Source organism: Sipha flava, unplaced genomic scaffold (assembly GCF_003268045.1).
Source record: "Sipha flava isolate LNK unplaced genomic scaffold, YSA_version1 262_pilon_pilon, whole genome shotgun sequence".
Classification (NCBI taxonomy): domain Eukaryota; kingdom Metazoa; phylum Arthropoda; class Insecta; order Hemiptera; family Aphididae; genus Sipha; species Sipha flava.
The window spans coordinates 419,873-443,002 of record NW_020272924.1 but is presented as its reverse complement, the minus strand read 5'-3'; the positions used below and the strand labels follow the sequence as shown (position 1 = coordinate 443,002).

The window sequence follows — 23,130 nt, the reverse complement described above, 5'->3', positions numbered from 1 at the left end:
ACTATGATTAAAAATAAAAAAAATGTTTTCATTTTAATTTATTTTTAAAACCATTTTAAATATTTTGTTTTAGATAAAAATTCAATATAAGATGAAAAAAAATCTGAAAAAAAGAAAATTATCTCAGATCATCATATCTATCATATATAAAAATATTATTATAATTTATTACTAGTTAAATTTTTTTATTTAATTAATTATTACAAATATAATTTTTTTAAATACATATTTTAATAGCATATTTATTGATTCTTGAGGGCATAAATGCATACATATTTTAAGGTTTTTAAGGGCATAAAGTCCCTAGCCCTAGTGATAAGTCATATTTAATACTAAATTGCTTTATATTCAACTCAATTGCTCAATGTAAACTACTTTAATTTTCGATTCTTCTTAAAATTAAAAAATATTGTTGCAGAGAAAAGGTTTTAACTTAGTTGAGTGTTTAAATTTCTTAAAAATATACAAGTATTAAAAATTCTTTAAATAATTCTCGGTTATAATGAATAATATAAGTAACTTTGTTTTATATTTGTCTAATTTTTCAAAATAAATTTGTATAACAATAATATTATTTTTAAAGCTCAAATATTTAAGTATAATCAACATTTTACGAGAAAAAAAAATAGAGCTTTATATTTGAAATAAATATATATACATATATTTCTAATAATTATTGATTATTTACATTTTAGCACAGATATTGAATATGAGCATAGCCAACATATATATAACAGTTCACCATACTCGAATAAAAGGTATATATTTATTTTATTTATTTATCTCTATTGTTGTTTATAATTTAGTTGTGCTTCATTAACTCCAATTTTAAAATTCTATATGATTCATTAATATATTTTATTTGTGATATAATGATTTTATGTAGTGCAATCAAAAGTAACAATTTTTAAATTTACATTTAAAAATTTACCATATCAACAATAAATAATCATATATATATATATATATACAAGTATAATTGGAATATTGAATATAGATTTTTTTTCTAATTGCCTTATAACTAAATCTCACTAAATTATGTTTTGGTAATAATGTAGATTCAACTACAGTACTTTGACCAATGTTTAATTTAAGATATCAAAATCTAATTAAAATAATTTCAAGTATCCAATATTACATAAAATACATAACTGTTTGTACCTGTTGGTAATATTGAATTCATTGATGAACCGTCTACTCATTTTTGACTTAAATGCTTAATGAATTTTAATTAAAGGATAATTTCTTTTTGCTAACTTCATACATTTTTTTTTTTATTTTATTAATATTTTTTCGTTCTAATAATTTAATTCCTACATTTATTTTGTCAGCACTTATGTATTCATTATTATAAGATAGTGAGCGTAAATAAGGATAAACTAGTGACCTTATTACATATAATTTAAAATATCTACACATTTAATAGTTGTCTAATTAATTAATAACATTGGAAACATTGGAAAAATAATATTTGAATTTCATAAGGAACAAGAATGCCTTACACTCATAATGAAGATATGCAAATTGTTCAATATATTGTGAAACATAAATGTGAATTCAAAGTCACTGGTACGTTAGTTTGGCGCCAAATGGAGCTTGAAAATGTAAGATAACTGACCCTGTAGTTTATGTTCAACTAGTATTTATTTATTTTATATTTAAATTGACATTTGTAAATAACATAAAAATATAATTAGAAATTATTAATTTCGATTATACATACTAAAATGTAATCAATTGTGTATTACTAATCTGAAAAGTAAATGATTTTATTTTATAATTTTTTATTTTAAATTGATAGATATGCAAGAATCATACATGCCAATGTATGGAAGAAAGACATATAAAACATATTAAGTGTGATTTAACTTTTGGTTGTAAAAAATATAATTATTTAAATGAAAATGATATAAAACAATTACGACTTGGGTTAGTTTAATTATATTGATTGTATCATCAGTTGTTTTAAATAATTGTTTTAATTTCCAGTTTGAAGATGGAATCAAGTACCATTACGGAAGAACACACTAGTTATTGTACAATAACATAATTTCTATAAATATCTATACCCCTCAATTTTTCAGTTTTAATGTTGTAAATATTTATTGTGTAGGTATATAATACATTACTTTTTTCAATTAATTTAAAAACTGTTGTAAACATTCAACGTTTAAAAGTAATTTTTAAAATTTTTATATTTTTGTTTAAAATTAATGTTATCAATAATTAATTAAAATTAAAGTTAAAAATATATTTATACAATTGCATAAGGGGTTGGTTATTTAAGAAGAAGACATATAATAATATTAATTGATATTTATTAATGTTTTTTTTTGTTTTTTATGATGCGATAGTTGATTTGGTGCACAAAAACTTTCTCCACAAAAACACTTATATGGTTGAATGTTTGTATGCACATTTAAGTGTTATCACATTTAAATTATTTTTTACAAGTGAATGTTTCGTCACAAACATTGCACTTGTGGTTTTCGCGGGTAGGTGATTCATGGATTTATCTTATATGTGCTCTTAAATTACTATTGTCGTTAAATTTTTGGTCACAAAAGTGGCAGGTACCTATAGTATTTATAGTGAAAATGATAATTATAATGCTTTTCTAAAGTGTCTTTTCGGTTGAACACTTTTGGACAATATTTACATTCTAGTGTTCCTGGTCTAAGAATTGACATGTGTTGTTCGTACCATCTTTTATAAAAGAATCTTTTATTGCATGTATCATATTTATATTTGGTCAACTCTGTCTCCCAGTCGTTATGATTATCACCATCACCATCGTTTTCGGATTCTACAAAATCAAGAAATAATTATTTTTTTCTAATTGATTTAATTGATTGACATAAGATTACATACGAAATGTATACAAAATATTACCATTTACTGTCGGTATATCAATAGCAATCGGCGTTATTGGATTGTGATTGGTCGTTGAAGATGACGGTTCATCATCAGGGACTGGTTTTTTGACACATCAAAACCTAACATATTTTAAAGAAATCAGTTGTGCAATGAAAAATGTGTTATCTTAAAAAAATATTACTAAAAAAGCCAAGACCAAGCTTTTCACATGTTATGCATTTGCACAGTCGATTGTTGTCGCCGAAGTATCGGTCTTTATATGACACAATAATTTATTCTCCGATGCAATTTTTTTTTAGTGTCTCTTAGCAAATGTGGTCTATGTCATGTGAGTACCATTGTGCGTTTGCCTCACAACAATGGTTCACAAAAGATATTGGACCGAGGAAAATTTTATCCGTTTTCCGTGACAACGACGTATTCAAAATCGAAAAATAATTTTCGACTAGACCAACATTTTGAATTAGTCGCCACATACATTTAGAAAAATGAAAAAAAAACAACCTTGTTGTTCAGCATGTGGAAAAACGGTTTTGAATGCATTTATTGAGGCATGTTCAAAATCTACGATCTCGTATTATTACCGATGTAGGATTTAAAGATGATTTTATTTCTAATAAATATTTAAGAAAACGTGTATATGTTAATTGAGATTTATCGGTTAATAATGCATAAATGGTAGGACTAACTGTTTGGTCACCCTGTTGAATAAGTACATGAATAGTGAATAACTGATAAAAAAGTGAAGGTACCATTTTAAAAGTTCCGTCTACCAACCAATTAGTTGATCGATCCATAAATTTTAAATTATTTTCGATCAAAAATAATAAAATTCGATCCTGTGGTGCTCCACTGTCAAATATTAAAAATTGTTCTCCTTTTATCGTTTTAGTATCCTCATCAGAAATTTTTTAAGTCACTGACTGTTTTCGGAATAGGCGGTGCACATTGATTACGTATTCGAACTCTACGTATAGTGTGTTTCAAATGATGAACTGAAGGAATTGCACCGGCTACTCCAGGTACTATTTGTACAGTACTGATTATATCATGTGGAGTAATTTGTGTGTAAACAGCCGCTTCTTTAATCTTATTCACAGCCATTTTGCATTGAATTTTACACTTATCGGGAACATGATTATGAGAGTTTTCCTTAGGTTGATTTTTAATTTTTCCGTTAATCGTAATTATTCTACCTTTATATGAAATTTCTACACAACACCAATATATTGTGTTATTTTGTTTTCTATCTTCACGATGCAAGAATCCACTATACAATTATAAATCTTTAATTTTATTACTTTTTACAAATTCCATTGAAAATAATAATAAATATGTTTTTTTTTACACTGTATTTTTCTAACGAACAAAAATAATAAATAATACAATCTATACACTGACGCTCTGAACTACAACTGTATTAACTTATGTCAACTCAAATATAATATGATTGACAATTTTATCTAAATTTCTAACATATATATATAATATCTAAGTTACATAGTAATTAAGATAGTACATTGATGACGACTTGATACATCCGTGGGCATAAGTCAATTGCATCAGATATCGCTGGTAAAAATAGAAAGAAATTTATATTTTCCAATTTATGATGTCAGTAAGTTATCTTGATAAATAATGAATTGAAAATTTTTGAATATATGTAATTTAAATTTAAGTTTCACTATTATGCATGATCGCTTATTTTAAAATTCGCTGTTTTTATTTTCGCTATAATTAATTCGCGATTTTTATATTCGCCGTTATTGTTTCGCTATTTTGGCCGGATACCTATTTTAAACACCCCCGTTAAATTAATTCTGGATACGCCACTGGTTTATGTAGATTAATTATTATATCTAACCTATATTTTATAATAGTATTTTATTTTTTTGATTTATACATAGAAACCAAAAATTTTTTTTTTTTTGGTTTCACTTAAACTTTATTTCTTTGAGGTGGAGGGGGCAAACATTGTTTGCTCCAGGGCGGCATCGACCTTTAATCTGGCACTGATACATAGAGAAGAATTATGGAAAGCCATGATTAACTTTGGTATTCCAAAGAAATACGTTGATATGGTAAAACTCTGCAATGCCAAGACCATGTGTAAAGTGAAATTTCTAGGAGAGATATCATCGGAATTCGATATTAATTCAGGGCTACGACAAGGCGATGCCTCGTCCCCGACACTATTCAATATAGGTTTGGAGAAGGTTATAAGACTATTAACCCAAAGACAAAAGGTGGAGACCTTAGGGAATGAATCGATATTAGCGTACGCAGATGATATAGTCATATTTGGTAACACCAGGCAAGAAATTACACAAATTACATCTAAATTGTTGGAAATTAGTAAAAAGTTGGGGCTATACGTAAATCAAGAAAAGACTAAATTTATGGTTCTCTCTAGAAGCAACGAAAATCAACATAACTTGCAAGTAGGTAATCTAACTTTTGAAAAAGTGGAAAACTTCAAATACTTAGGAGTGAACATAAATAGTAAAAATGACATGCACCGAGAAATAAGTGAAAGAATAGCTAGTGGGAACCGGTGCTACCACAGTATAAATAAACTACTAAAAATCCAAATTACTGTCAAGAAAATCAAAAACTACTGTATACAAACTATCCGAGTCCAGTAATCACTTATGCATGTGAGATATGGTCCTTGTTGTGGACTGTAATGTTTGATTATATATTTTTGGTTCTCGGATAGAAGTAAATAGTTTTAAACAAGTAAAACAATTTTTACCGTTACACTTTTTCGGTACGAGCTGTGGTAAACACAATTTACATAATTTCATTTCGGCTACTCTTTTTATTCTCTCTGTAATTGGTAACGCGATAAATATCGGACATTTGTATATAGTATGTGGCGCTTGACAAATATAACAACCTTTATTATTTCCTATAACTAGTGACGACGACCTTTCATTAAATTGTTTATTATGATTATTACATTTATATGCACCTTGTCGAATATTTATAAATTTATAAATATCTGTAAATTGTAATATTTCAAAAATAAAATATCAACATTGATGCATATTATAGTATATAATATACTACAATATACTATGGCAAAACTACATGCAACCCACTATAACATATATGAATATGATTGTATATCTAACAATAAACAAATTATAAAGACTATTTTTTTGAGAATAATATTTCAAATAAAATTAATACTAAATTTTTAAAAATTTGAAAATAAAATTTTAATAGACTATAAATATATAACAAAAATACAAAATATTTTGTACCATTCCGGATAAAGCGTCGTATTTAAAACTCCGCTTGATATCTTGGCTATATGGTACACTTTTAAATTTATTTGTCAAATAATCAATTAATGATCTTAATTTGTGAAGGCTGTCATGATTAATATCAATAAGATGAAGTAATTTAGAGTTATCATTGAAGTGTAAACAGGAACGAATTGCTTCAAATCTTGTACGACTCATACATTTGTATATTTGAGGGAACCCTATTTCAATACTCCAATAGTCTTTAATTTTAAGAACATGTAAAACTGATACAGATAAGTGAGTATTATTCAGCAATTAATATAACTGAATACCAGAGACTTTTAATAATGACATATGTATAGAATATAACTTAAATTATAATAAAACACTTTATTTTAATAGGAATAATGCTATAACACCAATGCAGAAATTATTATAAACATTGCGATTTTATGTTACTGGGAGCTCTTTAATAAGTGCAAGAAATGTAATTGGTGTTATTAAATCATTTTCCTGTCTTATAGTAAGAGATGTAAGTCTGGCCATAGCAAAACTTAGAACTAAATATATAAAAATGCTAGAAACTGAGATTCGAAACTTACAAAAAGATTTTTATAGTATAGCCAAATTTCCATTAGTGATTGGAGCAATTGACTGTATGCACATAAAAATTCAAAGTCCTGGTAAGTTAAACAAAAAATTAGTAATTTAAAAAATCAAAATTATTTTTATAAAAAAAACTTTTTCAAGGTGATCGTAATTCTGAGTACTTTCGAAATCGAAAAGGTTGGTTTTCATTTAATGTGCAAACAGTAGTATCATCAAGACTACAAATTATGGACATTGTAGTTCGTTGGCCTGTATCATCTCATGATTCAACGATATTTTCAAATTTAAAGATTTACCATGAGTTACACATTATAAAATAAAAGAAAAAAAATTTTAAAGAAATGGGGCAATAGTTTATTTGTAGCAGATTCCGGTTATGCAAATACAAACCATTTTGTTACTCCATTTCTTAATCCTCAGACACAGAAAATTTATATAATGAATCTCAGATAAGAACTAGAAATCCAGTAGAGCGCACCTATGGGGTTTGGAAACGTCGTTTTCCAGTTTAATCTTTTGGAATGAGACTGAACATACATAAGATAAAAACAGTAATAATTGCATGTGCTGTTCTGCATAATATTGCGATTATCAAAAATGATACAATACCAATCAACAACTTAGAAATTCAGCTACCTGATGATATTTTAGAAGCCACACATATTATTCAAAACAATCAAAACAATGCTAGAATTAGATTATTAAATGAGTATTTATTTCACTTATAAAATCTGAAAATATATGATTTGTAAAATAATAAAAATGTGTATATGTATAGGTATTATTAAAAATAACATAAAATAAAATTATTATTGTACTTTTTTTGTTCAGTTTATTTGTTCTAACTATAACAAACAACAGTAAAAATATATTTTAAATATTTAAATATAATATATTTGAGGAAAATTAAAATAACAATTTTAACATATTATGTACAAGTAAAATTAAAATAAAAAACGTTTGCACTATTATTTTTTTTTATTATTATATTTTATTCAGTCTTTATTATATATAGAAATAAATTTTTTTAATATTTTAATCTATATATTAATTTTTAATAAAAATATAATTTATTAACTATAAATTATTTAAATTATTAATATTAAATCATTAATTTTTTCAATAATATATCATTTTTTAATTTAAGATTTGGAATGTTCAGTTCATCTTCAATAGTTATATGTTTCATTTTTAACATATGTAGCTCTGCAGATTGAGATATTTCCTGCTGGACTAATTCTTCCTGAACGACCACTAAACGTTTTTTTTATCTTCAGCAAGTTCTTGTATTTTCTGGCTGACAGATTTTTGTCAATTTTTTGTTTTTGGCATTTTAATTTCTACATCATAAATATTATTAAATAATGTCTTACAATCATGCATTTATATTGTTAGGTATACATTTATTTTTATTTATCAATGAAGAGCTGAAAAAAGTTTTCATTTAAAATTTGATTTGTTGTTGATGACACATATTAATTTAAACTAGATGGATTATCAATGATCAATTTCGAGTTTTTAGTATTATTTCTTAACAAATTTACTGAATTAAGTGATGTCCAAGAAGATTCATTATTTGCAGTAGGTATATGATTAAAATATAAATGTATATATAGTTGTCGTTATGTAAAATATGTCCAAGTAAAAATTATTAAAATTTTATTTTGAAATGCATCATGGTTATTTTATTTTTTTTTACTTGGTCACAATTTGTAGATCATGATTCACAACATAGTTGCCAATATGCAAAGTGACCATGTGAAAAAATAAAATACTTATAAAGTCATACAAATTTGAAATATAAAAATAAAATTGTATTAATTGTCAGAAATTGTTTGCATATCGACAACAATGTATCTATATATTATATATATACATTAAACATATTTATAAGCAATAATTTAAAACTCGTACTACTATTATCTTTGTCTATCTGTATTGATGAGCCTGGAATACAAAGTACTGAGTTTTCATTAAATATTTACTTATCTTTACTTTGTAATTCAACTACTTTAGAATCACTGTCAATTTGTTGCAATTAATTTAAAACAGTACCATTAACAGTCAGTTTCTTCCAATTCAACCACAGTAAAATCTAAAGTGGTATTATTATAGTTATTTTAATTAATAACTTATTAGTCGTTTCAATTAATTATTAAAGAGTCAAGTTCACAATCAATACCTTCAATTGATATTTGAATTGTCCTAAATTACTTTGACTTTAAATAATGTCAATAGAGCAATATAAAAGAGGGAATAATTAGATCAGAAGAGTTCTAGTTTGGGAACAGCAAGTAACTTTACATCACTTATTACAGTTTTAAATTCTTTTAAATTTATTTAAATAAATATCTTGTAAAAGTATATAATTCTTATCATAAAAAAAATCATTATTATCTGCTTGAAAATTATATCGAGCTGGTGATAACAATTGATAAAATTGAAGTTAAAATACTTAATTATGAAAAATTATTTGATATGGAATTTAATGTTGTTTTAAAAAAATAGCTCATTTTATACATAAAAAAAACATATGGCAAAAATGTGGTTAGCATTACAATATACCAATATTGATTATTCTGAATGCATTATAATCAATAATCCATTAATATAATCAATAAAAAATGGCATAACCTAGCATTACATCTTCATTAATTAAATGCTATATAAAGTCAATAATTTAACTAGTTTATTAATGTGAATACAGATAATAGAAGAATGGGGAAGATATCCCACTTCAATGCACCATAATTAAATAATTATATAAATGTTCAACTATATCTACATTAAAGTAAAATAAAAGTATTAATTATAATTCACTAATTTTTTATTTCTTATCTTAAATAAAGCAAACCTAAAATAATGAGATATAGTTATGAACCAGAAGTTAAAAAAATTAATTCAATAACAATAATTACATTAAATAGTTATATTATAGCCATAGAAGCATAATAGTTAAAATTATATTTTAAAACAATGATATAATAATCTATACTTAATATTTAAATACATTTTAATCTATATCAATATATGATCACATTAGCATCTAGAAAAATTCAATATTGGTTAAGGAAAATTAAATAACCTACTCATAATTGCATTGAAATTATATAAAATTTACAATTATTTCAAACATCCATTTAAGTATCTAAACAAATCAATATAATAAATTTGATATAACAAGACTGCTGAAGTATTTTTTTAGGGTTGTTCTTACACGCTATAAGTACCAAAACTGGTATTCACTAATTTTTTCACGTACATCACTGTATTTTTGGATGATATATACCACAGCCTTTGGTTTTTTTTTTTAATATTTTAAATAATTGTCTTATCTTATAAGTTTATTGATGTAACTGTATATTTATTTAAAGAAAAATTAACCAAATATATGTGAGTACCATTTATGGTACTTAATGCCTATAGAATTTAATTATATCTCATATTGTCATATTAATTTCTTTCACTTTTGAAATATGAGTACAAGTTGTTCGAAACCTTTGTTCTTAGATTATTTTTTTACAATCAAAAAAATAAAATAGAATATTTTTTTATTTTTAAATTTTTTAATTATTTTTATTTAATTAATTTTTAGTAAATACATTATTTTGTAAGTTAATTTATCCAAAATATAAAGAAAAGATATACAAATTCTAATAATTTTTTTTATATGAACAAATAACAATATTAGAATACATATTAAAATATATACATGAAATTAATCATCTTAATCTGTACTTTTTTTTTCCATTTTTTTATTGATACCAATAATGGTACACAGTGACATTATCCTATAAAATTATGAATATTAAAATTGGCCCTCAAAGTCTGAGAGTCAAACAGTATGAGCACCAGAATTAATACTCAAAGCATACAGAACAAATATATTAAAACTATTAAGGCCTAGCATACGTACAATATGAGTACCAATTATAGTGCTCATAGCAGTCAACTTGATAAATTCATATTTCAAGAGTTTCAACACATAAAAACATATTTTTCAATACATTAGGTACTTAAAATTATTAAAAAATGTAAGTATAAATTAGCAAGTAATGGAAAATTACACAAATATACTGAATATTTATTAATTAAACACTTTAACTCAAAATGTAATGGGTATTTAAAGTGATTTTAAAATTAACATAATACTTATTTAAAAGCTTTGTAGCGTGCCCCGCCAGTTATTCGACAGTGCCACAATAATGTTTATATTTAAGTTATTTATCTAAGTGTTGTGATGAGAAAAGTTCAATGATTAACTTATAAGAATACTATTACTATAATATTTTATAATATATTTAACACTTAGACAAAAAACAGCGAAGACAATAGTAAGCGGGGTGTTCATACTGGATGGCTAGACACGTCTGAAATTAATGTTGATCCAGAGCCTTTTTTATATATTTGGTGGATGGTTTTCAGTGAATAGTTTTCATATGATGTATCATGTACGTGCGTTTTCGTTCGATTGTTATAACATATATAAATCTACAGACTAATCATAATTATGTGAAACACTATAAATGAGTTTTCACATTTACATTTATATTTTTTATTTGTTAGCATCCGGCATATAAAAGTTTTAAAATATGTTTTTTATAATATATTATAGATCTAAACAAAGAAAATGAAATATCTATTGTTTTGATAGCTTTACATCCAACTGATATTATTATATCACAATCGAACAAATCTTCTTACGTAAAGCACATAATTGCGAAAAAAATGAACACTGCTTAATATTAGATAAAAATAATATCTGTCAATCATGCACCGAAGACCTTCAAGTACATACACTATGGACATAATAAAACACAAAAATTATACATTTGTGCTGTTGCATGCAAATCAAAAATATTTAGTACACACGATGGTATTACCTTTTGGAGACAGTTATCCAATCGAACAGCGTAGGTTGTTTGAGCTTAAGCGGTAAATAATCAACAAGACGTCATGTTCCGCAAAGCTAAATATGAGGGTGGATTAAAATTGATGTACCTTTCTATAAACTTACTTATATAACGTCGTTGTTTTATACGCAGGTCGGGCGCACATTGACAACAAGAAACCCGCCAATAATATTATTGATATTAAAACAGCTGATAATCGGATTCGACGATGATGTTTCTCGATCGGAGGACTGTCAACTGTCCTTTTGTTCCGTTTGGCCATTCGTAGTAACCATTTATTCATTTATTTTTTTTTTCATCGAACCGAAGGCCGGGCGGGATCTATTTTCACTTAACTATACACACCCGGATCATCGTGACCATTTTTTTTAACCAACAGGTTATAACCAGTGGTTAACCATCGTAGTTGAAATCGAATTAGTTAGCTAATTCGATTTCGACTACGATTCCGAATCAAAATTTCGGCATCTTTGTTTGGACTTTGAATTATAATTAGTTTTTATACGCTAATGCCCTTGGTCGTCAAATAAATAAATATATTCTAAAATCAATTGCAATACAATCACAGCAAATTCCCTTATCTATCTATGTAAATAATCATTATCGATTACGATGATTCATCAGTATTTTCTGGTTGTTGACACTGTTGCTTAGTATTCGTCCCACTGAAACGAATTTTTAAAATGTTTGAGGTTAAGACTGTTGGAAAGCACACTAATGCACTAAAACACTTCGAAACCGCGTTTACTGCTCACAGTGAAGTCCTACACGTCCGTGGCCATTCATTATTGTACTTTTCGTTTGATGCTCTAATGCAGAGAGTAATACTCTGTAGTAATTCATTGTCGAAAAAACAATAGATGTTTAATTGTACGTTTGCAGTAGTTGTTACTATTCAGTTTTAAGACTATAACCGAAAAGTGTATCGTGTTTACGTGTGTCGGATTTTTCAGACTTTCGTGGTCTCCAGTTGTTGACTATAGTAGTGCATCGCGTAATCGTGTTGGTTCTATCCAGTTCGTTCTCATATCAAAATCATGTCTTGTAGCAAATGTAATGTTAGAGTTTCCGCGACAAAATCGGCAGTGTGTAACAACTGTAGTTCAATTTTCCATCCAATGTGTACGGAGCTTACAACTTTTGACAGCTACAAAAACGTTAAGGATGTCTGGAACTGTGAACGTTGCAACGAAAGACTTCAACAAGTTTCATCGAGTAAGAAGTTGAAAAATAATTTGCATTTAATAGACAACTTAAATGAGATGACCGATCTTGATACGAATAAGACTGATATGAAGGACAAATTTAAACAAATCGAATCTTTCTCGGCCAATATGGAATCGATTAAACAATCTTTGAATGTTTTCTCAGAATCAAGTGATATTCTTAATTCCAATTTGAAATCGGCAATGAATAAAATTTCTGAAATGGAAAATAAAATACAAGCATATAAATTACAATGTGATAAACTTGAGAGTGAAATAAAAGTTCTAAAAAAAAAAATCAACAGCGCTGAACAATCAACCATGGTGAATAATATAGAAATTTATGGAATTCCAAAAACGTCCAATGAAAATGTTTATGGCATTGTGAAGACTATTGCTCGAATATTGAACTGTGAATTAAGTAGTGATGACATAGTTTATTCATCTAGAAAACGATCTCATCATAATAATGAAGGAAACATAGTTGTACAATTTAATTCAAAAACAGTTAAAGACTTACTCATTAATAGTGTAAAGTCTCGTTACAAGCTTAATAATCCACTTACAGCAAAAGATATTAATCCTAATTTTAGTAATTCTAAGGTATATTTAAATGATCAACTTACTCAGTACAACAAAAAACTATTTTGGCTGGCTAGAGAAGTTACAAAATGTTACGATTATGAATACAAATGGGCAAATTTGACAGGAATATTTATGGCGAAACAAGGACAAATCTTCAAAATTTCAAACTTAGAAGAATTACAAAAATTGGATGTTGAAAAGAAGATAAATGCTTTATGGGAATAGTTCTTTTAAAGTTAGACATAAAACAAAAAGGTAGAATTTTTAAATTACAATTTATATTTTTACATTAATATGGATTGCATACATTTATTGAATGTCAATAATTTCACATATTGTATAAATAATTTAAATGAGATTTTCTTAAATTATAATGGGAGTTCAGTACTTGGTGATCACATCCGTTGAATTCACAAAATATTTGAATTAATTAATCATTATATTTAAGTAGGTACCATGGAAATTAAATTTGATATAAAACAAAATTTTCACATTGATTATTTTTCAAGTTTTAATAATTTTAAGCAATTAATTAAATCTAATCATATTATGGTATTTATTAGAAACTTATTATAATTCAGTATTGTTAAATTAGATAAATTATAGCTCTAATAACTAAACTATTTTATATAAGAATACTGTTTCAAACTGAATATGTATTTAATCTTCTTTATATTTAGTACTTACAAATAAGGTTTTCAACAGTTTATAATCATATTTAAAATGTATTATTTAAACAAATTTACACATATTTTCAAGTATATTCTATAGTGATATAAATATTAATCCTACTTAATTAGATAATATTTAAGTTAGGAATTATTTTAATATATAGATACTTATTATTTAGGAACTCTTTATAATACATTATAAAAATATACATGACATATCATAAATTATTAAATGTAATGAAAAAAAGAGTGTTTTAGTGTTACTACTTTTAAAAGTATGTTATATTATATGCATTTATAAAATATAATCTTCATATTGATTTAACTATAAAAACAAATAATTTCTCTATTTTGTTGGTTTAAAACACTAATCAATATAAAAATAGTTTTGTTCTATTGCAGTCACTATATACATATTTAATTTGTGTTTTAGGTGTTTTTTTTTTGAAAAATTAAGATTGCTGAGAACCACAATATATTTTCTTATAACAACAGCTTGAAACTTTTAAGTCATTCTTTCATTCAAATATTAACATACAACACAATACAAAGGGTATATTTTGTTTTAGAAAAATTATTAGTAAATTTAGATTAACAAGATTTTTAAAAAGCATCATTTTCATACTACTATGTTACACATCAAACACCTATAATGTATTTAAAATAAGATCTATATGAAACTAAATTTGAAATTATTATATTTATTTGATATGTATTCTATTTTATTCAAATTAAGCATTTTTCAATGTATATCTTAAATTTAAACTATTGTCTACTTTATAGGTACTTGTCCAATATGCTATCTAGCGCACTTTTAATAGTTTAGTATGCTATTTACCGTAAATATTTTAACTACTGTATATTTCTGATCGCTCCAAGAAATGATATTTTTTAAGAACTTTTTTCAACTAGCCATCACAAATTGTTTGGTTTTTAATTTTTGCATATGTTTGATCGATTGGTAACTTCGTATGCTTAAACATTTTTCATACATAATATGTAATATAATATATTATTATATTTCGATATAAATAACTTATAGTTGACAAACTCATAATAATTAATAAATAATATTAAATAAATCACAGTAAAAACACATATAATCGATACGAGTCACAAACACATACTAAACAAGTATAATATAAAACTATACCTACTAAGGTTTAAACATAATATAATTTGGGGTTTTGTAAAAGCTTAATCATGATGATAACAAAATGATTAAGTATATATAATATACAGCATACGAACCTACGGTAGATATCATACTAAACTATCATCAAATTACGGTAGATAGCATATTGGACAAGTACCACTTTTTAAGCATTTGGAAACCATAATATTTATTATATATTTTATTTTAAACTTATTTGTACGTATGTTTTTCTCTTAATAAATCAAACATTAGTATTGTCATTAGTATTATTATTATTGTAATATTAGTTAACATGTAATTTTGAAATGTAAGAACATTGACATTTCTTGTGTTATTGTTTTTTCATGTTAAATTCTAAAAACAAGCACTGAACTTCAGTTGTATAGCCTACTAATGTGTGTTCAACATGTTTTTACAATTTATTTTCTTGTTATTTCATTGTACTGCCCAAGAAAAATACTAAAATACAAAATGTATAATTCATTTAGGAAAATTAATACAATTTTTCTAACGGTTTGGTAATTACTTAAAAACTGTGATACCAAAAATAATTTTATTTTAAATTTCCCAAAGTTATAAGAAAAAATATAACTGTAATTTTTCTGTTACTGTTAGATTTATGTAACTATAAGTTAATATGTGAAAATATTATTTTTATAACCATCAATAATAAAAAAAATTTGCCACGTTTTTGCAAAGTGCAGCCAGAATATTGATTATGAATGAAATTGATTATTTTGTACAGGTGTTTGGCTGCGAATATAAATAGATCACCTTTGTGTGGGTATTTGTGGTATTTATGGTATGTATATATTACGATAGTTGCAATATTATATGCGGTCAAATATTTATGATACTGATGTAATTTTATAATGATTTCGTAATGCTTATATTTTTTAACATTCAAATTTATAAAATAAAATCTACAGTGAACAATAACGGTTGGTAATTGAATAACTTAATCATGTACAATGTGAATACATGTGTAATGATGTGCACCATTCGATTGTAAAAGACGGCACAAATATTTTATAATAATGTATACTATTCGTATATACGTGATTTTAAACCATTTTAAATAAGTAAATAACGGTTCCTTCGATACCTGTACGGACAACACAAATCGAACAATAAAGACTAATCTTCAAAGGACCGCCCAAGATCCATGCCGACATATGTCCCTATATAACATACACTAACCTTTCCGGAGCTCTTGATCTTAGTTCGTCAGTGCATGCGCACCGATCGTAAGATCAACGAAACAACTCTATTTTGGTTATTATTTATATAATTATAATTATTATTTATTTTTTCAATTAAGGTTAAAATTTATCAAGTAAAAATACCTATATATGGTTGCTCAGTGGCGCGCATAGGTTTTTTTTTTGAGGGGGGGAGGGGGGTCAAGGTAAAAATATAACACATTTTACAATTAACAAAATTATGCAAATCCTTTATATATTTTAACTTAAATAATAACATTGATAATAGAATAGACTATCCTATAATCAATGATACTAGGTATTCAATAATACAAGCTCTTCATATTTCAAACTTGTAAAATTTACAAATTTTAACCTAGACCTCGGAGAAAATTTCGGGAGTTTTCAACCCCTTAACCCCCTCCCCAATACGTGCGCCACTGTGGTTGTTATAAATTATGATAAAAGTGAATTATTCGTGTGATAAAAAAAATATACTATACAATTTATTGATATCATTCTTACCTACTGTTGTTGAAGCTGCTTCTTAATATCTCTTACTTTTGTCCGAATGGATATCACTGACCTAGTAGGTACCTCGTTAAATGGAAGGGTTTTTAATAATTTAAGTATATTGTCGAATGACGAAAGAATGGGGTCGTTCGTCAATACCAACCGACGCAATATAAGTTCTTCCTCGGCGGAATATTTCACTTTATGAGGGAACTTCAATGGCGACTTCAGTGCACAGTGTTCAAAAGTCGAGCGTAAACGTTTTGTAGGGGATTCTGGTGGTAGCAAATTATCGCCTACAAATTGATATAAAAAAAAAACAGGTAAAGAAAATTCCAATAAAAAAAAAAATACATATATACATATAATATATAATTACGGATAGTTAGACTACTCGATGCGTCTACATACAATTCATGCACCACTGGCGATTTTGGGACGCCAGCTCCAATATCAGTAACTACATTGGAAACTCGCCTAGCAGCCGGCTTTGATGCAACGGACGCCATCATTTTTTTTTTTTTGATTATCAACGGAATACACAGGTACAGGTCTGTATACTACATCGTCAATTGGTCCCTCATCAAACGAAGAACGACCAAAAGGGTAATGTACCCTACTGTCAAAACAGTAAGTACTTGGCAGGTGTTTCGTTGCCCAATAATCTTTTTGTTTACGGTAGTATTCTGTATTCGTTTGGGGATCAATCTTTAAAAAGAAGAAATTTACAAAATTACATTATATTTCACCATGGAACGGATTTATATATAAATGCATATTTTTAATGAAACGAGATATTTAAGATTCGATAAGAAATATTTATGATTTAAATGATGATACTTTTATTTTAGATATTTTGGTATAATTACATATTTTTACGTATTTCACTAATTTGTAAATATTTTTGAACATATTTTTATCATTTCATCATTCATACGTCTTCTTCGTACAAAAATACAAGAAATTATTTAAAAATTAGATCCAGAAAATTCTATCACTATTGGAAAAGCTCAAAATATTATGCAAAATCAAACATTGAAAAATAATTTAATAAAATTTGTAATAAAAAATATGTCCCTAAATGATAGTATGCAAATTGTTGAATCAACAATTTAAAAATTAAAACTCGTAAGCGGACCAATAGAAGACGTTGCAAAAAAGAAAATTCATGCTGTTACAGAAAAAAATTTCAGGCAATATTGATTTTAAAACATTCAATGACATAATGAGTGGCAGACACCCTTCTAAAAATTTGGAATTATCGCCTTCTGATAATATGCGCTTGAAATATGCTTTAAATACATCGGTTGATGTGAAACGATAATTTAGCAGTTTTAAAAATATTTTGATACCTAACATTTAGGCGACATTTAACATTTGATAATTTAAGATATTGTAATAATTCAATGCAACAAATCATTTTGATAATTTAATAATTATAATTATTTTTTTTTCTTTAATTCCCCCCCCTACATATTTGGATGTTTTTAGCACATATTTTATAAATTATATTTACATATATAAGTACATATTTCTGTATTTTTATTGCATATAAATCCGTTCCCTAATAACGAGTAAAGTGATGAATTAAATTATTAAAATATTAATTTAATAAAGGCATTATAGTCACCGAAAACACGTGAACTAAATGAATTGCATATTAATTAACACATTGAAGACTGTCAACAAACAAAATATAAAAACCAGTGAGTGGTGCGAGTAGCGAGTCAGGACTACAAGTCGTATGGGAAACTCCACGATTACCAAATTATTTATAATTCCTTTGACTCGCGTCACATTTACCGACAACCGATGGGAAACGCCGAGCGGCGACTCGGCGAATAAAAATAATTGCCATACCTGACAATTAAACATCTCCTACAAGACTCGTAAAACATAACGATTGACGATTATTCGCCGAGTACACGAGTCGCGTGGGACCGGCTTTACGCGGCGAACACGTTCACATAATACCTTGTGCCGCACGAACAAATTTGCGCCGAATCCGACGCACAACCGTACATTTTTACTAGTGCGGAAGCGGCTTAACATCACGTACACACGGCGATCGCGTTGCCGGTCATATTGCTGCTCGACTTATATTGTACCCGCCGTTAGAGGCAGCGTCAACAGCGAGGCGATGCACGTTTAGATATTGAAAAGTAAATCGAATGCGACGTATTGGACAAGATTACGATTGTCGACGACGAGAACACGATGTGTTTCAACCATTTAAACCGTTATCTTATCGGCACGTGAATCGCGCGAAATCATACGGCCCAATTGTAATCGAGATCTGGTTTTCCGTGCACATATATTTTTCAATAAATCACGTTTAAAGATTTTAACACAAACCGAATACTGGGCGTTTTCACCTGACCATCATTATAAAAATCATAATTATGTAGTAGAATACAATGTTATCACAAAGACGTGAATATATTTGTGAAAACACTCAAAATATAGAAGGTAAGATTTCATTTGTGAACCCGTTGGGTTGTGATCGACTGTCGTAGCTCAACTGGCAACTTTATGGTGGAACACAGTGTAAACAATATTATACAATGCATTGTTAATATTAAATACTTAATTGTATATAAGTTTACGCATGTTAAATGCCGAACTGTCCTCTGAGCTATCGGTGTACGCGGCGCAAACTTCCAATACGTCGACGCGGCACAATGAGCCATTGCAATATCGTAACATGGTTATTTTTGTAATTTTAGACACTTTAAAATACTTTGTTTTTTCACTTTATAAATATACACCCCAATATATATGTTATTAACATACATCACCTTAAACATTGTTCACGCAAATGTAAAGGTTCGGGTATACTTACGGGTTATTGTTAGCATACGGCGAGGACTGGTACTAGACGTGTAAGAGTAAGGCCGTTTGCACACAGTCCGATAATATCGGACGATAAAATCGGTAACGATAATAATATCGGATATATTTTGCACAAAATTATCAAAGTCAAAATTATCGGTCCGATAAAAGAATAAAAATCATATTATTACGGTTATTAGGCTTGTATCTGTCAGACATTTCTTACCATTTCTAGTGTTTAATAATTTAAAATGAATTCCAAAAAGAAAATCGCCCTCTTAGCGGTATTACACATTAAACAAAAACGTGAATTAGTAGCAAAAAAAACGCAAGAGGACTTTTTGGGTGCACCCTATTTTAACAGCAAGATATGTTGAAGGTGCTTTTTATACACTATTTCAAAAACTAATTGATGATGAACAAAATTTTTTTAATTATTTCCGCATGAGCTTTTCTACTTTTACCTTAATACTAGACAAAATATCTGATTTTTAAGATTTCTGTCTTTATATTCATTTGTTGTTTTATCCCAAAGACATGGTCTTGATTCTACTAATTCAATTAGAGTTGGCACGTCGTAGGGAAAGTAACTCATTTTTCAAAATTTAAAATACTTAAATATTGAAAGTTCCTATTAGATACATGCGAGGAATTAAAACTACATTTTATTTCATTATTCCGATAATATCGACGAGTGTGCAAACGAACCATTTATTTTTAGTAATCATTAAAACCGGACCGATAAAGTATTGTTCGATTTTGGTCGTTTGTCCGACATGCACAACGATATCGGTGAATTAAAAATACATATTTTATCGGATCGGAACTAGTGTGTAAACGATTGATTTAAAATAACGTATTATTGGTGTATCCGACACAATCACCGATAATATCGTCCGATTTTATCGGACTGTGTGCAAACGGCCTAACTACGTGAAATACCGTATCGGACGTATAGACCTTTGTTTCGTAAATTATAACGAAGTATTAAAGTTAAATTCTACAAAATTTCTTTTATTAATTTTTACACTTCTAAAAACACTCTAGGTCTGTCTCAGAAGATTTCTATCTTTCCGTGAGCGCTGAAAGGCTAACCAGGGCATTACGTGGACGGAAACAGGTAAATTTATGAAGTTCCGGGCACTATCGATTTCCACAAAAACCATAAAATTTTATGAAATATAGCAAAACAAAACACTAAACACAAAACGAAAAACAATTGTCACGCACTCGCACAAAACACACGAACAAAACAATAAACGAAGAGCAACTGAACATACGTGTTCTGGTTTAGTAGTTACAACGATTAAATATTTAATCAATGGTAGTACCGCGGCTGATGGTCGAACGGGTCTCGGAATAGCCGGTATTTCACAGCGATAACGAGCGTTTTCTCGTCGTCACACTCCGTCGGCGAAAGTCACGACATTAAAACCATAATAGACGTAGATAAGTACGACGGAAATAGACGCTATGCCATTCTCACGCGTTCGGGTTTTATTCAAAAACGTAATACATTATTCGCAAATGAGTTGTATCCCAAGTATTAGGAAGTGGATTTTTTTTCGGGTTACACGAATTATGTCCCGAAGAATAAAATGTACAGGTGCCTACATAAGTTGTACACAACAATCGATAAACTTTTAATTACAATATTACACATGTACTACCTATGTATGTATATTACATTTTACAAAAGGATATAAGTTGTTCCGTTACATCAATTTATAATAACGATAATAATAAGTATTTGCAAAAAAATAATAATATTAATAGAAATAATCCGTACTGGATTTGGGAGTTTTTGCGCCCAAAGACATTTTTGAACGTGTGCCTTCAATGTCAAGTAAAAAATGGTCAAGAATGATTAACAAGGTCCCCAAGATCTTGTTGAAAAATAGTCTCGCTCTGTAAATTTGTTATATTCTGGACGAGCCTTTTCCTCTACCCCTTATTCATAGACTCATTTTTTTTTATGGTAAGTTACGTATAACATGAAAATTACGTAATTAACCGGTAATTATAGTAGACATTTATAAAATTTGGAGATTTTCGATACTTCCCGGTTAATTTCGTTATTCACCAAAAAAATTAATAAATATTGTGTACTCGTATATTAATTAAAATTCGACTGTAACACAAATTTAATAATGAAGTTTGATTTTTAGTTCATCTTATCATCGGAAAAACCAATTATTATTTAAATGAAGTATAAGAATTGTACGAGTTAGTACATCAGAAATCATCTAAATTGGCTTTAAATACGATATATGATAAGATACAACCATTACTATTTGTACAATTCTTTATTGCAAATTCCCGATAATTCACGAAAAATCTACACATATAGATTTAAAATGGATATTTACCTGGAAATTATATCATTTTCGTGTTTTTCTTAATTTACCGTAACTCATATATATATACGAGTGGATTAAAACCATTGTGATGTAAGTAAAAATTAAGTGAAAATTGAGTTATGTATTGTAGGCGTATCTGTAAAAGTCAATTCATTGAATGACAAAGTGAAGTAATATTTATGTGCCATCTGGTAGTAGATGTTACGAGTTTTGACTTCACTTTGATGTGATTAATTTTTGACCCCCTCCCCCCGACAATAAGAGCCAAGTACCGCTTATGCACTATGATATGTATACGTCACATCGTATATTTATATATATATATAAGATTTTGAAAGATACACACAGGGCCGGTTTTAAATATGATCGGTGCGTGCGACGGTACAGGGCGCGTGAAAAGCATTAAAATTAGAAATTAATTTGATGACATGTTGGCAACACAAATTATCTACTATTGGTAAAATAAACAATATTCTCAATTTGATTTAATATAAATTAATTTTATCATTATTATTATTTAATATTATATCAACATGGAAATAGTGGCTGATATTCTCTGTATGTGGCTAGAATGGTAATTTGAACAATTACTTTGAGCATTTTTTGATTATGAATGTACCTACCTCTCCAAAATGAAGGCGTCGAAATAAATCTTGCACTGGGCGCTGAGAGCAAAAACCGGCCCTGGATACACATCATCACTTTATACACACATAACAATTATCAATATCCAAAATACTACCTCAAAATAATATAAATAGTATTCCATACACGAAATATTTCCTCGTGTTAATCCATTTTGTGAGAAAACTTTTTTTTTTTCGATGCTTGGCAAAGGGCCCTGGAAAGGTGCGGGCCCATAAGCAGCTGCCTAGTCTGTCTAGGCCGAAGTTCAGCACTGTGTTGACAATAAGAAATACTCGATATAAATTCTTATAAATCATAATGAAATG

At 27.5% G+C, this 23,130-nt stretch overlaps 2 protein-coding genes and 1 pseudogene across 5 annotated transcripts; 2 read left to right on the top strand and 1 right to left on the bottom strand.

Annotated features, from left to right (window-relative positions):
• Positions 1 to 4,919: 4,919 nt before the first annotated feature.
• On the top strand, positions 4,920 to 9,495 carry LOC112685033 (annotated as a pseudogene).
• A 1,268-nt stretch (positions 9,496 to 10,763) lies between these two features.
• LOC112685030 lies at positions 10,764 to 23,066 on the bottom strand. Of its 4 annotated transcripts, XR_003148751.1 has the most exons (6): positions 22,920 to 23,066; positions 22,801 to 22,861; positions 17,365 to 17,693; positions 16,998 to 17,281; positions 11,624 to 13,075; positions 10,764 to 11,539 (listed from the first exon to the last, which is right to left on the bottom strand). XR_003148751.1 is itself a non-coding variant. In XM_025556788.1 (4 exons), the coding sequence occupies exons 2-3, from the start codon at positions 17,495 to 17,497 to the stop codon at positions 16,998 to 17,000; spliced, it is 417 nt and encodes a 138-aa protein (XP_025412573.1). In that variant the 5' UTR covers positions 17,498 to 17,693; positions 22,920 to 23,066; the 3' UTR covers positions 12,419 to 13,075. The 4 variants fall into 4 exon arrangements, 2 of the variants coding, with proteins under 2 accessions (XP_025412573.1, XP_025412572.1); XR_003148750.1 differs by lacking the exons at positions 22,801 to 22,861; positions 22,920 to 23,066 and adding an exon at positions 19,828 to 21,104; XM_025556788.1 differs by lacking the exons at positions 10,764 to 11,539; positions 22,801 to 22,861 and having other exon boundaries at positions 12,419 to 13,075.
• Positions 13,098 to 14,586, top strand: LOC112685029. The gene is made up of 2 exons (XM_025556786.1): positions 13,098 to 13,698; positions 14,548 to 14,586. Exon 1 carries the CDS (start codon positions 13,180 to 13,182, stop codon positions 13,666 to 13,668), a length of 489 nt encoding a protein of 162 aa, XP_025412571.1. The 5' UTR covers positions 13,098 to 13,179; the 3' UTR covers positions 13,669 to 13,698; positions 14,548 to 14,586.
• Positions 23,067 to 23,130: the final 64 nt, after the last annotated feature.